General features: G+C 47.1%; 1 protein-coding gene across 1 annotated transcript in view; it reads left to right on the forward strand.

The window, feature by feature from the left end:
- The window catches only part of LOC147097706 (tetraspanin-1-like), a 43,044-nt gene that overhangs the window by 16,478 nt on the left and 8,960 nt on the right, over window positions 1-17,606 (forward strand). The window contains exons 2-5 of the mRNA XM_085971735.1: window positions 4,096-4,174; window positions 6,747-6,953; window positions 12,277-12,351; window positions 16,124-16,231. Coding sequence (XP_085827861.1) covers window positions 4,118-4,174; window positions 6,747-6,953; window positions 12,277-12,351; window positions 16,124-16,231 — 447 coding nt within the window. The 5' untranslated portion in view covers window positions 4,096-4,117. The remainder of the gene's footprint in view (window positions 1-4,095; window positions 4,175-6,746; window positions 6,954-12,276; window positions 12,352-16,123; window positions 16,232-17,606) is intronic.

Consider the following 17,606-nt stretch of genomic DNA (forward strand, 5'->3'; position numbering starts at 1 on the left):
CACGCACTCTGCCCATCTGTGCCAGGCGATGAACTGCCGAACCTTTGGTTCTTAAAGGGACTGCTGGTTGGCTGCTCCACAAAAGGACCCCACACCTCCAGTCCCCACTAGTGGACGAGCGGGAACAAGCACCCGTCTTGTGCCTACAGCTCGCTGGCTTCATTTGCATGGGGAGGCTTTGGTCCTCCTGGCACTGGCTTCGGGCAGGCAGCGCAGCCGCTCTCCCGGCCTCATGTCCATTTTCTGCAAGAAATCAAAACTCAAAAAATGCACAACTTTTGGCAACTAACCCATGGTGAATATTTACATCTGCGCAGTCGTAGTTCATTGTCTTTGTTCCACTGTAACAATCCAATGATCAAAATTCGCCGTTTATCGGGATTCACGCCTTTTTAACCTGGACGACTGCTAAATGGGAGCTAACTGCAGCGGACCAAGATCAGCTTCGAGTGAACCAGCAGCTCCACAGATGTCCTGAGAAGCCAGCATTCTCTGCTCTAAATAACAACAGAAAACACTGGAAAAACTCAGCAGGCCAGGCAACATCCGTGGAGAGAGAAACAGAGTCAACGTTTCAGGTCAAAACCCTTCTACAGAACTGAGAGAAAAGGCAGGAAATGAAACAGATTAAAAGGCAGTTTGGGGGCTGGGAAATGGGGGAGGGGATGAAAGAAGAGACATTAAGAGATATTCAAGGCGAGACGAGATGGTAATAGGACAGGTAAAGAAACAAACAATGGCTCTAGATGAAGTGTGAAATGCGCTGGCAGAGTGAGAGACAGCTGCCACGTGGGAGAGAAAAAAAAAGGAAAAGGCACAAACCAAAAGTGTGGATAAAAAATATAAAAATGTAATAGGGGTCGAGGTTATGATCTGAAGTTGTTGAGCTCAATATTGCGTCCGGAAGGCTGTAAAGTGCCTAATTGGAAGATGAGGTGCTGTTCCTCGAGTTTACAGTGAGCTTCCGTGGAACAATACAAGAGGCCGCGGACGGTGAGGTCTGAGTGGGAATGGAGCGGAGAATTAAAGTGACAGGCGACCGGAAGCTCGGGGTCACCCTTACGGACTGAACGGAGGTGTTCCGCAAAGCGCTCACCCAATCTGTGTTTGGTCTCCCCAATGTAGAGGAGACCGCATCGTGAGCAGCGAATACAGTAATACTAGATTGCAGAAAGTACTCTGCTCTGTTCCCCCTACTTGAAGAAGCTGGGTTTTGCTGGGGTCCAATTGCAGAGGCACCGACAGCCCTACACTACCTTGTATTAGTGGCCATTCTTCACTTATGAGCCCAGTGGTGCAGCCACAGGGATGTCAGAATTCAGCCCAATTCTGCCCTCACCGAATAGCAGTCAGAAAAAATCCTAGCTGTTTAGTTTTCTCTCTCCCACACCAAGGATGCTGGAGCCATCTGTCACATCCCAGCTAAAACCACAGACTGAAGATTGAACCTAAGCCATCCTCAATCCTGGTTAGGTATGGATTAATCCCACTCCATGCAGTTAACAAATTAACTTCTTTCACCAAGTCCCAAGCATTCCATTTTTAATTGTTTTGGATTCTTGTGTCTCATTCAGTAGCTATGGAGCGGATTATTTTTTTTGTACTCAATTCATGTGATGTGGGCGTCGCTGGCAAGGCCAGCATTTATTGCCCATCCCTAACTGCCCTTGAGAAGGAGGTGGTGAGCCGCCGCCTTGAACCGCTGCAGTCCGTGTGGTGAAGCTTTTCCTAGCGGTTTGGTATAACTGAGTGTCTCACTGGGCCATTTCAGGGGGCAGTTAAGAGTCAACCACATTGCTGTGGGTCTGGAGTCACATACCGGCCAGACCGGGTAAGGGCAGCAGATTTCCTTCCCTAAAGGACATTAGTGAACCAGTTGGGTTTTTACGACAATCCGATAGTTACATGGTTACTATTACTGATACTACCTTTTTATTCCAGATTTATTTAATTAGCTGAATTTAAATTCCCCAGCTGCTGTGGTAGGATTTGGATCATTAGGCCTCAGGATTACTAGTCCAGTAACATAACCACTGTGCTACCATCCCATAAATTATCTACAGTGTAGGAATCTCTCTTTCCCAATCTTGCAGATGCTGAATCTTGTGCTTTTTAAATCTTCAGAGTATTTACTAATATTTCAATCAATGCTTTTGCTTCACTTGGTCCCACTGGAGATTTTGGCAATAAGATGTAAGATTCAAGGCTTTGGTCTTCGAAACATTAATGCTTCAATTTTCTGGTGAGCAGCTGGTAACCAGTCGCAGACAGGGAATCTGTTTCGACCACACTTTATCCAAGAGAAGAACAGGAGGAGGAAGACCCACTGCAGAAAAAGCCTCATCTTTAACTGGTCTCGTTCCCACCAGAATAGAAAATATTGTGGTGTGTCAGCAGTTCCAGCAACCAGCCTCTTTAGCTTGATTCTTTCTACCCAATTGTTCTAGGTCGCAGATCAGCCATGATCTGATTGAATGGCGGGACAGGCTCGAGGGGCTGAATGGCCTCCTCCTGTTCCTATGTTGGCAGCAACCAACCATTAGCTTTAGTGGCAATTTAAAAATGCCCATTGGCAGCCATGTTACTGCCATGAGGGATTTTAGTCCATTGTTTTTAAGAAGCGGCTCCTTGATAGTTAAATTACAATGGGGCGCTAACGAGCAGCAAAGCAACTAGTGCCTGGGCGCGGCGCCGCCAATGCCTCCTGCGAAATTCAGCGGGAGGTTAGCGCCCCGCGCCGTTGCGCCGCCGGCGATGACATCATCGCCATGCGCAGCGCCCCGCTCACGATCTTCGGGAGTGCCCCCTGACTTACCGCCGGACGCTATGTCCAACGGGGTCAGGGGGGGCTACCTGCAGCCGGGGCGCCGCTATTTAAAGGCGAGGTGCCGGGCGGCCATTTTTGTTGTTGACCGCCTGCCCCCGCTGCTGTCCCCGGCCTCCTGATCTGCCCCCCCGCAGAGTGCCGGCTGCGCTCCATGAGCCCGGCACTTCTCTTGAGTGCTGGGCTCTTTTGCTGGCACTCCGATCCCGGTGGCCCAGCTGGGCCCCTCCCCTTTAAGAAGGGCAGGAAGGCCTGCAATACCGCGGCACGTAGCACCACGATATTCCCTCGCAGCGCCCCAAGAGGGAGGTGGGGCGCTTCCAGTAGCACCCCGCTTCCCTTTTGGGGTGCTACCACTCAATTTCGGCCGCTATGTCTGACGGGGTCAGGGGGACCTACCTGCAGCCAGGGTGGCGCTATCTTCTACCTCATCTCCACTTTCCTGAACTATCCTCATATCCCTTAATATTCAAAAATCTATCGATCTCTGTCTTGAATATTCTCAATGACTGAGCCTCCACAGCCCTCTGGGGTAGAGAATTCCAAAGATTCACCACCCTCTGAGTGAAGACATTTCTCCTCATCTCAGTCCTAAATGGCCGACCCCTTATCCTGAGACTGTGACCCCTGGTTCTAGACTCCCCAGCCAGGGGGATGCGTCCTCCCTGCATCTACCCTGTCAAGCCCTGTAAGAATTTTGTATGTTTCAATGAGATATATAGGTGAATAAATTCAAATTCAGATGCCAGTTTGTGTGTCTCCTTCACTTAGTTCATAAGACATGTTTACCATTGTTGCTAATTGTATAACTGTTTTCACACACAAACTGTTTGATAATTAAACATTACTTGGCAGGGACGTGGTCATAACTAGTAAATTCTTAATGGGTCTGTCTCTATGGGAGCATAAAGAGTGTCCTAAGGAAGAAATGTCTGAAGAGAATTGTTCAATGCCTCTTGCTGCTTAGGATGATGGTAAAGATATGTGAAGTAACAACAGAAAACGCTGGAAAAACTCAACAGGCCAGGCAGCATCCGTGGAGAGAGAAACAGAGTTAACGTTTCAGGTCGAAGACGAAAGGTCTTCGACCTGAAACGTTAACTCTTGTTTCTTTCTCCACGGATGCTGCCCTGGCCTGCTGAGTTTTTCCAGCATTTTCTGTTGTTATTTTGGATTTCCAGCATCCGCAGTATTTTGCTATCGTAAAGATATGTGACCTCTCTTTCATAAAAGATATGGGGGAAAAAAAATCTTTCCTTTTTAAATTTCAGATAACACAACATAAAACAGAAGATGGGGTGTTTCAAATTTTTGAAGATAATGATGTTCTGCTTCAATGCCATCGTCTTCGTAAGTAGCCCAACGACTGGAAGTTCTTGGTGCTGTCGCCTGTTCGTAGAATCACAGAGGGACAGACACAGGTTTGATGTCCAGACCCACCTTGAGCTGTGCCAAGTGGGGCAATACCAAGCAGAGACTGCAGAGTCTCCCTGTAGGCGAGAGAGAAAATTATAGAGGAAACTCTTACATGTGTTACATTCCGTGCTGCAGGTGGAATGTAATACGTCGACTCTGTACTACAGACTAGAAACTAGAAGATAGGAGGAGTAGGCCATTCGGCCCCTCGAGCCTGCTCCGCCATTCAATAATGGCTGATCATCCAAATTCAGTACCCTGTCCCTGCTTTCTCCCCATATCCCTTGATCCCTTTAGCCTTAAGAAATATATCTAACTCCTTCTTGAATATACTTAATGAATTGGCCTCTACTGCCTTCTGTGGTAGAGAATTCCACAGGTTCACCACTCTCTGGGTGAAGAAATTCCTCCTCATCTCTGTCCTAAATGGCTTACCCCTTATCCTTAGACTGTGACCCCTGGTTCTGGACTCCCCCGCCATCAGGAACATCCTTCCTGCATCAAGTCTGTCTAGTCTTGTTAGAATTTTATAAGTTTCAATGAGATCCCCTCTCATTCTTTTAAACTCCAGCGAATATAAGCCCAATCGACCCAATCTCTCCTCATATGTCATTCCTGCCATCCCAGGTATCAGCCTGGTGAATCTTCGCTGCACTCCCTCCATGGCAAGAACATCCTTCCTCAGATAAGGCGACCAAAACTGCACACAATACTCGAGGTGTGGTCTCACCAAGGCCCTGTACAACTGCAGCAGGACATCCTTGTTCCTGTACTCGAACCCTCTCGCTACTCTCTAAACACTTTATTCAGCATAGTTTCTTTTCAGTTCGATTGCAATTTAGTTTCTTTCTGTAAATTTTCTTCAAATTTAGCTTTGTTTTTGTAATTTCCCGTGCCACATCTTTTTTCTTTTCATCACAAAACTGAGCTGCCGAACTTTCTAGAGAGAAAACATGATACGCCTTTATTCATGCACAGACCAATTTTTGTGCGGAAATTTCCTTTTCTGTTGTTCTGAAAGAATCATGGCTATTTACACAGCACAGAACGAGTCCTTTCGGCCCATCGTGTCAGTGCTGGGACTTTGCAAGGCAACACTAATCTGGATGCCTTGTATCTTCCTCTGCTCCGACCGTTTACCCTTGAAAGACGCAAGATCCTGTGGCTCGGTGACTCCTGGAAGCAAACGTGACTCCCCCCAGTGACAAGCGGGTGGTCATCAATTTAAAACTGTCTGTCGGAACCATTTAAGATGGGCTACAGGTTCATAACGTGTAAATGAAATTCATGCATTATGTTGTCTGAGAAGCTCCTCAGGACCATTATCTAATTGGCTAAGAACCAAAGTTCTCTGCAAAAAGCCCACATTATGTATGACGGAGGGAAAACATGTTTGACCAGGCTCAGGGTCGCCCTCGCTGATTAAATTACAAGTACTCCCAGCTATTTCTCATGGGGAAGGAAACGCGACGGATGTTGTACTTACAGCATTGATGAGATTTGTTTGACATATAGTACAGAAGATGCCTACATCGGGCTTTGTGGGTTGTTTATTCTGGGATTGCCCATTAAAGGTGCTAAGGAACTGAACGAGTGGAATGCATTGTGGTTCTGGACTGACTATGTGCCTGGTGTTCCCACTCTTCTACTGCACGAACAAAACCCAGTTTCAAGTATAACAGCTTTTAGTTTTTGTTAATTAAAATGTAGTTTTTGAAATTGTATCTCACAGTGATCCTGATAAGAACATAGGAAATGGGAGCTGGAGTCGGCCATGCGGCCCCTCGAGCCTGCTCCACCATTCAATAACAGGAGAAACTTCTTTACCCAGAGAGTGGTTAGAATGTGGAACTTGCTACCACAGGGAGTAGATGAGGCGAGTGGCACAGAGGCCTTTAAGGGGTCGCTAGATAAGTAAGGAATAGAATGATAAGCAGATAGGGTTAGATGGTGGTAGGGTGGGAGGAGGCTCGTGTGGAGCATAAACACTGGCACAGACCAGCTGGGCCGAATGGCCTGTTTCTGTGCTGTAAGATCATGGCTGATCTTCTACCTCACATCCATTTTCCCCATATCCCTTGATTCCCTTCATTCCCAAAAAATCTATCGATCTCTGTCTTGAATATACTCAACGACTGAGCCTCCACAGCCCTCTGGGGTAGAGAATTCCAAAGATTCACCGCCCTATGAGTGAAGAAATTTCTCCTCATCTCAGTCTTAAATGGCCGACCCCTTATTCTGTGACTGTGCCCACCGTGTTCTAGACTCCATTTGTTTAACTCTGACATAGTTAAACAAATATATGTAAATGTCAGTTGTGTGCAGTATGTATAGATTGTGTAGACGGTCTATTCAAATATGTGCAGCATATTTGCATAGAATATTCAACCAGAAGTTATATTTACCATTAATTAATCTAGAGATAAGATGCACTCCTTCACTAATGCACCAACTCTTTCCAATTGAATTCACTAACAAGGATGCCACTCTTTTTGGCCTTTTCTAGCTCGGAGGCGGTACTATATTGGGAGTAGGAATCTGGATTAAAGTGGATGGCGGATCCTTTCTTGATTTCCTGGCGAAGCTGGCACCACAACTGCAGCAAATGGTGAACGTGGGGTATCTCTGCATCGCCATAGGGAGCGTCCTGGTAATCATTGGCTTCTTGGGATGCTTCGGAGCGGTGAAGGAAAACAAGTGCATGTTGATGATAGTGAGTAAAAACGTCTCATGCGAAAAGAAAACACTGCGGATGCTGGAAATCTGAAATTTAAAAAAAAACAGAAAATGCTGGAGATGCTCAGCAGGTCAGGGCAGCATCCGTGGAGAGAGAAACAGAGTTAACGTTTCAGGTCGATGATCTTTCATCAGAACTGGAAAAAAAGCAGGAAAAGGAACAGATTTTTAAGCAAGTGAAGGGGCTGGGAAAGGGGGGAGGGGATGAAGGAACAAAAGGGAAGGTCTGTGATAGGGTAGAAGGCAGGAGAGGTTAAGAGACATTAAGAGATATTCAAGGCAAAAGGAGATGGTAATGGGACAGGTTAAGAAACAAAGGATGGCTCTAGATGGAGTGTGAATTGCGCTGGCAGAATGAAAGACAGCTGCCATGTGGGAGAAGAAAAAAAGACACAGACAAAGAGTGTGGATAAAAAATATATATACAGGAAACTTTTTTTTATCCGGCACGGACGGGACCGACGTGGTGCCGGTTCATCAAAAATTCCGGATAACCGAAAGCTATAGTAAAAGATACGGAGCTGAGAGCTCCGTATAAAGCAACAAACCCTGTTGCTTAGCAACAGGTTCAGAACAATGGCCACAAGTTGCAAGCGTCTCTGTAGCTTAGCAACAGCTGCAGCCACACCCTTGCACAGCAACAGATGGAGGAACGCAAGTACAATATGAAGTAAAACTTACCTGAACCTACTCCTGAATTTTGCCGGTTAACCGAGATTTCCGGTTATTTAGGTGCCGGGAAATCGACAGTTTCCTGTATGATAGGGGCCGAAGTTATGATCTGAAATTGTTGAACTCTATGTTGAGTCCAGAAGGCTGTAAAGTGCCTAATCGGAAGATGAGGTGCTGTTCCTCGAGCTTACGCTGAGCTTCCGTGGAACAATGCAAGAGGCCGAGGACGGTGAGGTCTGAGTGGGATGGGAGTGGTGCGGAGAATTAAAGTGACAGGCGACAGTAAAAATGCCTTGTTTGTTATGTCTCAGGGCCCTGCTCTAAAGAGAGACAAAAGAGCAGTGGGTCTGTTTACAGGCTCAGCCGTTGAGACAGTTAGTGGAGCCACCCAGCTCAGCAACATCTCAGGCTCAGTTATCGTTCTGTGGTCCTCTTTTGTTGAACCAAATTAACTGTAACTTAATAAAACTTTAACTAAAACTTAACAAATTAAGCTAAAATTTGGTTTGCCGGGGTGACGATGCAGTCCAGTCCCCGCGGCGCCCACCGGTCTCGGAAGGCCTCGAGCGTGCCGGCGGACACCGCGCGCGCTCCATCTCCAGGGCCACCCGGGCGCGAACATAGCCGCGGAAGAGAGGCAGGCAATCGGGCCGGACGACCGCCCTCGACCGCCCGCTGCCTGGACCAGTTGATGGCCACTTTGGCCAGACCCAGGAGCAGTCCTACGAGGTGGTCCCCCTCTGACCTGCCTGCTCCCCTCCGCACCGGGTGACCGAAGATCAGGAGTGTGGGACTGAAGTGCAGCCAAAAATCGAGGAGCAGCCCCTTTAAATTATTGTTCTGTGGTGGGTTAGCTGGCCTGAGCTGGAACAGTGATGGGGATGTTCCAATTGCCCTCAGGACTCCCACGTTAACAAGGCGAGAAGACAGCTGGCATTCCTGCTCCTGATCACTATCGCGCGACCCTTGCTGTGCGAATGTCAGCTAAGGACAGGATTGGGCTTGGCTGTGAGACTTCTTGCAATCAAATTACAGGATACTCTCTCTTAACCGGCAAAATTCAGGAGTAGGTTCAGGTAAGTTTTACTATATATTAGTGGCCGTGTAACCAGGATTCCTGGAACTGTGGCCGTGTAACCGGGATTCCTGGATCTATGGCCGTGTAACCGGGGCTCCTGCACCTGTGGCCGTGTGCGGGGCTCTCGTACCTTGGTAAGTATACCTCTCCGTAATCCGGACTTTTTGATCAATCGGCACCACGCCGGTCCCGTCGGTGCCGGATAAAAAAGAGATTCCTGTAGCATGTTAACCCTCACATGAAAAAACAATGGGCACGCGGTTAAAAGGTGCCGAGGCTAATTCGCACTCACGCTTGGCTGAGGAATCAACTCCTGCAGAAGAGGGGAAGAAATTGGAAGAAGAAATAAAAAACGCTAGGGAAAATGAGAAATAGAAATTGTGCTGGCTCGGGAGCAATGCTCCGGGGGTTAAGCTGCACTGCTGCGGTCTGGAGCTCCCACGCAGCCGGCTCACCGGCGTATAAATGGAAAAAACGCACGCGCACACGGAATTTTGAACGGGCTGTGCAGCCCGTTAAAGGGGCCGACCCGGCCCAAGAAAAAAAATAAAGGGAGCATTGCTGGGGAGTGCGATTCATCTCTGTGTAGCGTAAGGAGGGAGCGTTAGTTGGATGTTTTTACTATTAATCATGCTGGGTCTTCACACCACACAGTACGACAGTAAACATTTCAGAATTACACAAGTCAGGTCAGAATAAGTTCTTTCCATTTCCAATATTCGGGTATGATTTAGCGCGCTGTCCTTTCACCTCTAGTTGCACATCCAGCCCTACTGGCATGAAAGTCTCCTCTCTCTGCAGGTGTAAGGGCAAAAAAATCGATATGAACTTATTATCAAAAGCAAATTACTGCAGATGCTGGAAATTGGAAATAAAAACAGAAAATGCTGGAAGCACTCGGCGGGTCAGGCAGCATCTGCGGAGGGAGAGAAACAGAGTCAGCGGGGGTGATTTTCATTCAGAAGTCGGGAAGGAGGCGGGACTACAACTTTCGGGGTTGTAGTCCCGCCTCCATCGAGATGCGGCCAATCCACGCGATTTTAACTTGATTGACCTTGTTGAGCCTGCCCAGCGGGCTCAGCAGGCAAATTAAGGGCCACCCGGCAACAGGTGATGTCACAGACTGAAATTTCATCTGTCAAGACGTTTTGACAGTTGAAATATCAGTGTTTCACAGCTGTTTGAAGCTGTCAAACGCTGACAGTCTTACTTCTAACTGAGTCCTTCTACACAGACTCAGTTAGAAATCTCACCGGCACAGAAAGCTGCAGGCTGTCACTTTTGACAGTTCGCAGCCATTCTGCTTTCTGTGCCGGTGAGATGATGGACTCCCGAAACCTAGAGGAAGGAAGGCTGAAAAGGTAAGTACAGCTAATTTAAACTTCTTTAGACACACCAAACATACTTACCTTTGCACTCATGCACCCATCACTCACCTGAACACCGACATCTCGACCCCTCCAAGTCCTTCAACCCGACGGCCCAACTCCTCTAACTTGGCGTGGTTTGGAGCCATCGGGAATCCCACACTTCAACCTTAAAAATAGGGATTAGGCTAAAAACTGCCTGTTAACTACCTGTTAACAGGCAGTTAATTGGCACTAATCCCTTCCCGCCTCGGGGAGGCGGGTCCCAGTGCGGGGCGGGTACCCGCCTCCTTTGAAACTTACATGGAGGAGGGTTGGGGGCGGGATGGTGTCAGGACCCCCAAATTCAGGACTTTAACCCCCCCCGCACGCCTCCAATCCCGACTCCACGGGACAATGAAAATCGACCCCAGCGTTTCAGGTCAATGACCTTTCGTCGGAACTGGAAGATGTTAGAGATTTAACAGTTTTAAGCAGGAGCAGAGGTAGGGAAAGGGGGGAGGGGGAGGGGAGGAAAGAACAAAAGGGAAGGTCTGTGATTGGGTGGAAGAGCAGGAGTGATTAAAACACAAATGGGATGATGGTGCGAGGCAAAAGGGGGTGGTAATGGGACAAGTAAAGGAACAAAAGATGGGTTCAGAGGAGGTGTAAATGGTTACAGCAGAATAACAGAAGGGGAGCGAAGCATGGGAAATCTGGCAAAGAGGATCCATAGAATGATAACTACTCCTAATTGGCAATCTCACTGAGAAAGGGCACGAGGACAGTTAAGGCACAAAACAGAAACATCACAAGAGCAGGAAGTGCTTTTCCGAGATTGCGATCGAGACTGCTGGCCGCGCTTTCTACCCTGTAACAGGAGATCTGCACCCGTACTGTTGTATCTGGGTATAATAAGATACAGACTGCAGCAGAAACGGTACAACAGGTGTTTACTCAACGTGGCTCACAGTTGAACTGACTGTACAGATTACTACTCAGTGCTATATACAGGTGTGGTCACTGCCAGTACTACAGTATACATGAGCTGTAAAAAGTAGTTTCCCCCCTTAAAGGTATATACATTACACGTACCGCTAACGTATTGGTGCCATTATGGCTAAAATAAATCAAGAAATTCCACAAGCGTAGAAGTCATGCGCGATTATGTGTGTTGGTGTGGTATTAACAGGAAGGTCGCAGATTCAGTCCCTTGTCACCACCGATCTAACAGCCTGGTGAATGAGCAAATGTGGATGTCAGAGGAGGGAAGAATCAGCTTTTGTGCCTTTATAGACAAATAACCCACCGACACGCATTGTCTGGCTTACAATTGAAGGTTGCCTTTTAGGTGAGATGGCAATGGCTAATATCCACATCGTTTCTCCTGTATGTGGACCTTCTTACTACACAGCGTTCACCTGGAACATAGTCCCCTACAAGCAGAAGTTCAATTCATAATTCACCTTTACTGACTGAACTTGGGGTGCTGGGTCAAATATTAGGCCACAGGGAGCTAAAGAAAGAAAGAAAGAGAGAGAAAAAGGGAAAGAAAGACTTGCAATTATACAGCACCTTTCACAACCTCAGGACATCCGAAAGCGCTTTACAGCCAATGAAGTACTTTTGAAGTGTAGTCACTGTTGTGGATCTGTTGGCAAGTTCTCTTAGTGTTTTCTCTCTCCCACATGGCAGCTGTCTCTCACTCTGCCAGCGCATTTCACACTTCATCTAGAGCCATCCTTTGTCTCTTTACCTGTCCTATTACCATCTCGTCTCGCCTTGAATATCTCTTAATGTCTCTCCACCTCTCCCAGACCTTCCCTTTTGTTCTTTCATCCCCTCCCCCATTTCCCAGCCCCCAAACTTACTTTTTAATCTGTTTCATTTCCTGCTTTTTTTCTCAGTTCTGACGAAGGGTTTCGACCTGAAACGTTGACTGTGTTTCTCTCTCCACGGATGTTGCCTGGCCTGCTGAGTTTTTCCAGCATTTTCTGTAGTTATTTCTCTTAAGTGTTTTTGTGTGCACAGTAACTAGTAGGGTTAATGGATCGACGCATCGGTCCACTTGATTTGCCTCCAGCTATGATTTGTTGTTATCTTACCAAATATACAAACAAAAATGTTTTTAAAGTACCTTGAATTCCCATGGTACCAGTCTATTAAGAGGCAGAAGTGTTGATTTTTGCTATTTCTCTTTACAGTTTTTCATCATAATACTGCTGCTCTTCATAGCTCAGATTGCGGGCGCTGTGGTCATCCTTGCGTTTTCTGGCTTGGTAAGTATCTCTGAAATAAAAAGCTTCATTGATATTGGAGCAAGGTCAGCCAGGGAAGGAAAAACGTTTAGGAGATGCACGTATAGATTGCACAATAAAACAACAAGAAATCCCGCAGCAAGCTCAGTAGCTGAAGGCAGCACGTAACTGAGCATATCGATCAGAAGATCTGTGCTGAGTTAAGCTGATCTTGCCCAGGGTAGCAGTTGCGCAGCTTGAATTACCCTCAGTAACCGGGTAAGAAAAAAGAAAGACTTGCATTTCCATAGCACCTTTCACGGCCACCGGACATCCCAAAGCACTTTACAGCCAATGAGGTACTTTTTTTGAAGTGTAGTCACTGTTGTAATGTAGGAAATGCGGCAGCCAATTTGCGCCCAGCAAGCTCCCACAAACAGCAATGTGACAATGGACAAAGGAGCTGAATTCCAGAGGTGAGGTGAGAGTGACTGCCCTTGACATCAAGGCAGCATTTGACCGAGTGTGGCATCAAGGAGCCCTAGTAAAACTGAAGTCAATGGGAATCAGGGGGAAAACGCTCCACTGGCTGGAGTCATACCTAGCACAAAGGAAGATGGTTGTGGTGGTTGGAGGTCAATCATGATGTGCAGTCATCAGCGAACATCAATGATCTTCCCTCCACCATAAGGTCAGAAATGGGGATGTTCGGTGATGACTGCACAGTGTTCAGCGCCATTCACAACTCCACAGATAATGAAGCAGTCCATGCCCGCATGCAACAAGACCTGGACGATGTTCAGGTTTGGGCTGATAGGTGGCAGGTAACATTCGCGCCACAGAAGTGCCAGGCAATGACTATCTCCAACAAGTGAGAGTCTAACCACCTCCCCGTGACATTCAATGACATTACCATCGCCGAATCCCCAACCATCAACATCCTGGGGGGTCACCATTAACCAGAAACTTAACTGGACCAGCCACATAAATACTGTGGCAACAAGAGCAGGTCAGAGGCTGGGTATTCTGCGGCGAGTGTCTCACCTCCTGACTCCCCAAAGCCTTTCCACCATCTACAAGGCACAAGTCAGGAGTGTGATGGAATACTCTCCACTTGCCTGGATGAGTGCAGCTCCAACAACGCTCAAGAAGCTCAACACCATCCAGGACAAAGCAGCCCGCTTGATTGGCACCCCATCCACCACCTTAAACATTCACACATTCACTCCCTCCACCACCGGTGTACCGTGGCTGCAGTGTGTACCATCTACAAGATGCACTGCAGCAACTCGCCAAGGCTTCTTCGGCAGCACCACCCAAACCCGCGACCTCTTCCACCTAGAAGGACAAGGGCAGCAGGTGCATGGGAACACCACCACCTGCAAGTTCCGCTCCAAGTCACACACCATCCTGACTTAGAAGTATATCGGTCGTTCCTTCATCATCGCTGGGTCAAAATCCTGGAACTCTCTCCCTAACAGCACTGTGGGAGTGCCTTCACCACACGGACTGCAGCGGTTCAAGAAGGTGGCTAACCACCACCTTCTCTAGGGCAACTAGGGATGGGCAATAAATGCTGGCCTTGCCAGCGACGCCCAGATCCCATAAACGATTTTTTAAAAAAGAATCTGTTTTTGTTATGTTGATTGAGGGATAAATATTTGCCAGGACACCAGGGAGTACTCTTCTTCAAAATAGCACCATGGGATCTTTTACGTCCACCTGAGAGAGCAGACAGCGCCTCGGTTTAACGTCTCACCTCCGACAGTGCAGCACTGCACTGGAGTGTCAACCTAGATCTTCGTGCTCAAGTCTCTGGAGTGGGACTTGAACCCACAACCTTCTGAACCAGTGGCTCAGTGGGTGGCACCCTCGGCTTTGAGTCAGAAGGTTGTGGGTTCAAGCCCCACTCCAGAGCTTTGAGCACAAAAATCCAGGCTGACACTCCCAATGCAGTACTGACGGCGGTGCCGTCTTTCGGATGAGACGTTAAACCGAGGCTCCGTCTGCTCTCTCAGGTGGACGTAAAAGATCCCATGGCACTATTTCGAAGAAGAGTAGTGGAGTTCTCCCCGGAGTCCTGGACAATATTTATCCCTCAATCAACATTACTAAAACAGATGATCTGGTCATCATCACATTGCTGTTTGTGGGAGCTTGCTGTGTGCAAACTGGCTGCTGCGTTTCCTACATTACAACAGTGACTACACTTCAAAAAGTACTTCATTGGTTGTAAAGTGCTTTGAGACATCCTGAGGTTATGAAAAGCGCTGTGGAAATGCAAGTCTTTCTTTCTGACTCAGAGGCGAGAGTGTGAGCCACGGGTGAGAGAGCAGACGGGGCCTCGGTTTAACATCTCATCCGAAAGACGGCACCTCCGGCAGTGCAGCACTCCCTCAGTACTGCACTGGAGTGCCAGCCCAGATTTATGTAGAAATATATTAAATTATACACTCTAGTGGCAGTCTACAATGTGTTTTTTTTTATTCGTTAATGAGAAGTGGGCATCGCTGGCAAGGCCAGTATTTATTGCCCATCTCTAGTTGCCCTCGAGAAGGTGGTGGTGAGCCACCTTCGTGAACCGCTGCAGTCCGTGTGGTGAAGGTACTCCCACAGTGCTGTTAGGGAGGGAGTTCCAGGATTTTGACCCAGCGATGATGAAGGAACGGCCGATACACTTCTAAGTCAGGATGGTGTGTGACTTGGAGGGGAACTTGGAGGTGGTGGTGTTCCCATGCGCCTGCTGCCCTTGTCCTTCTAGGTGGTAGAGGTCGCGGGTTTGGGAGGTGTTACATATTCGTTATTTTTCAATTTTAATTTATGTCTTTAGCTAAAACAATTTTCAGGAACAGTGAGCCTTGTTTTCAACTATTTAGTACAAGTATTTAGAATTGAGGATCCCATGAATGTACATTTCTAGAACTGGATAAGACCAGGAATATTTAAGGATGCCAGAAACAAGGCGGACCAAATGACACGAGAATCCCATCTGATTGTGTATTCGGGCTATATTTTTATTTGCATCGTTACTGAATTGCCTTACAAAATATGCTAACAAATCGAACTTTATTTGTACAAAAAGGATCAGAAAATCAGGTGTAAAAGTAGATGTTGCAGAGTGCACTGTGTCAGTAACAATTAATGAAATATGCTTCAACTAAATGCCTACCAAGCTGAATACTGTAGTTAAAGCTGGCCCCGCTAATCAGGGTGATAGAAAGAAAGACTTGCATTTCTATAGCGCCTTTCACAACCTCAGGACATCCCAAAGAGCTTTACAGTCAATGAAGTACTTTTTTGAAGTGGAGTCACTGTTGTAATGTGCAAACGCGGCAACCAATATGCACACAGCAAGCTCCCACAAACAACAATGTGATAATGACCACATCATCTGTTTTTTTTGTTATGTTGATTGAACGATAAACATTGGCCAGGACACCGGGGATAACTCCCCTGCTCCTCTTCGAAATAGTGGCCATGGGATCTTTTACGTCCACCTGAGAGAGCAGACAGGGCCTCGGTTTAATATCTCATCCGAAAGACGGCACCCCCGACAGTGCAGCATTCCCTCAGCACTGCACTGGGAGTGTCAGCCTGGATTTTTCTGCTCGAGTCCCTAGAGTGGGGACTTGAACCCACAACCTTCTGACTCAGAGACGAGGGTGCTGCCCACTGAGCCACAGCTGACACAGTAAAGCAATCTTAGATAGTCTTTTTTTAATACTTTAGAAGTTACAACATTGTATGTGTACATAGATATGACTCTTCATTTGAAAATGATTTTTTTTTTAAATCTTATTGTTTGGTTTTCCAGGCTGACATTTTTATTGGCTACATTAAGATTGAAGCAGTGAAATCAATTAAAGAGGAATATGGGCAAACATCAGACATAACCGCAGTATGGGCAGCAGTAATGAAAGAGGTAAATAATGTACAAGACATATAAATGTTTTAAATTGATAAGTGTGCAATCTAATATAAAGTTAAGACTCGGTTATACTGAATTTTCTAGTGAAAGTTTATTTTGTTTAACATGGCGTTTGATTGTCCTATCTACAGTAACACAGGATAATGTACAAGTTGCGTGCACCATGCAATAGTAACCAGTTCAGTTACAGCATAAACTACAAGAGTTGGTCTTTGGCGTGTCACTGGGCACAGGATTTTTTTTTTTTAATTCATTCACGGAATGTAGACATCGCTGGCAAGTCCGGCATTTATTGCCCACGGGAAGATGTGGTGAGCCTTCTTGAAGGCGGCTGTCGTGACTAGGCCATATCAGAGGGCAGTTAAGAGTCAACCACATTTCTGTGGTTTCATATAGGCCAGACCGAGTAAGGGCGGCGGATTTCCTTCCCTGAAGGTCATTAGTGAACCAGATGGGGGTTTTTACAGCAATTCAGGAGTTTCATGGTCACCATTTCTGATACAGTACTAGCTTTTTATTCCAGGTTTATTTTAATTGAATTTAAATTCCACAGCTGCCTTGGTGGAATTTGAAGTCACGTCTCTGGATCATTAGTCCAGGCCTCATGGATTACCAGCCCAGTAACATAACCACTATGTTACCGTACCCATTAGGACATAATTAAGACAAGGTACCTTGTCAGCAAAAGGAAGGGGAGTGGAAGAAAATCATTAAGCCATCTAACTCAAGACACACAAAAAAAAATACTTTGGAGTTGATGTGAACTTTGGGCGGACTTTGGGCAGGCAGGAGGCCGCTCTACGCCTGGTACCAATAGGCGGAGTGTGCGCGGTGCACGCACCACCCATTGGAACTTCAAAATGACATCGGGGGTCATACAACTGGCGCAAAACCTCAACGTGCACATTGATAATAGGCTTCCACCTGAAACAGGACTGGGAATGGGAGCAGGACAGTAAGTGGTGCCCTGTCACTCTGGGCCCACTACGGCCCTGTTCCTTCCAGCTGGAGTTAGTGAAAATCAGCCCTTTCTCTCAAATAAGCCTGTTGGCTCAATTTTCATTTGATGGGTTAAGCTGTGTAAAATGCTGCTTTTTTAGTTCAATTTTCCACTATTCTCACCTCACAGTTGTTATTTGTTAATGTTTTGCCTGGTTTATCGCAATACACTCTGGGCTAAAATTTGGTCTGAGGCACCCAAGCGGCGCAAAGTTCACCTGGGCGCTGGAATTTGCACCGCGATTGCCGCATTAGCGATCGCCGCAAATTCAGCTTGAGCGCCCCAAGAGGGACACGGGGCGAGGCTCAAGGCGCTCCGTGTCCCTCTTAGGGCGCTGAAAATGAATTTCGCAGCGCAACGTGCCATGCG

This window comes from Somniosus microcephalus, chromosome 31 (genome assembly GCF_052327205.1).
Source record: "Somniosus microcephalus isolate GS21.2 chromosome 31, FLI_Smic_1.0, whole genome shotgun sequence".
Taxonomy (NCBI): Eukaryota; Metazoa; Chordata; class Chondrichthyes; order Squaliformes; family Somniosidae; genus Somniosus; species Somniosus microcephalus.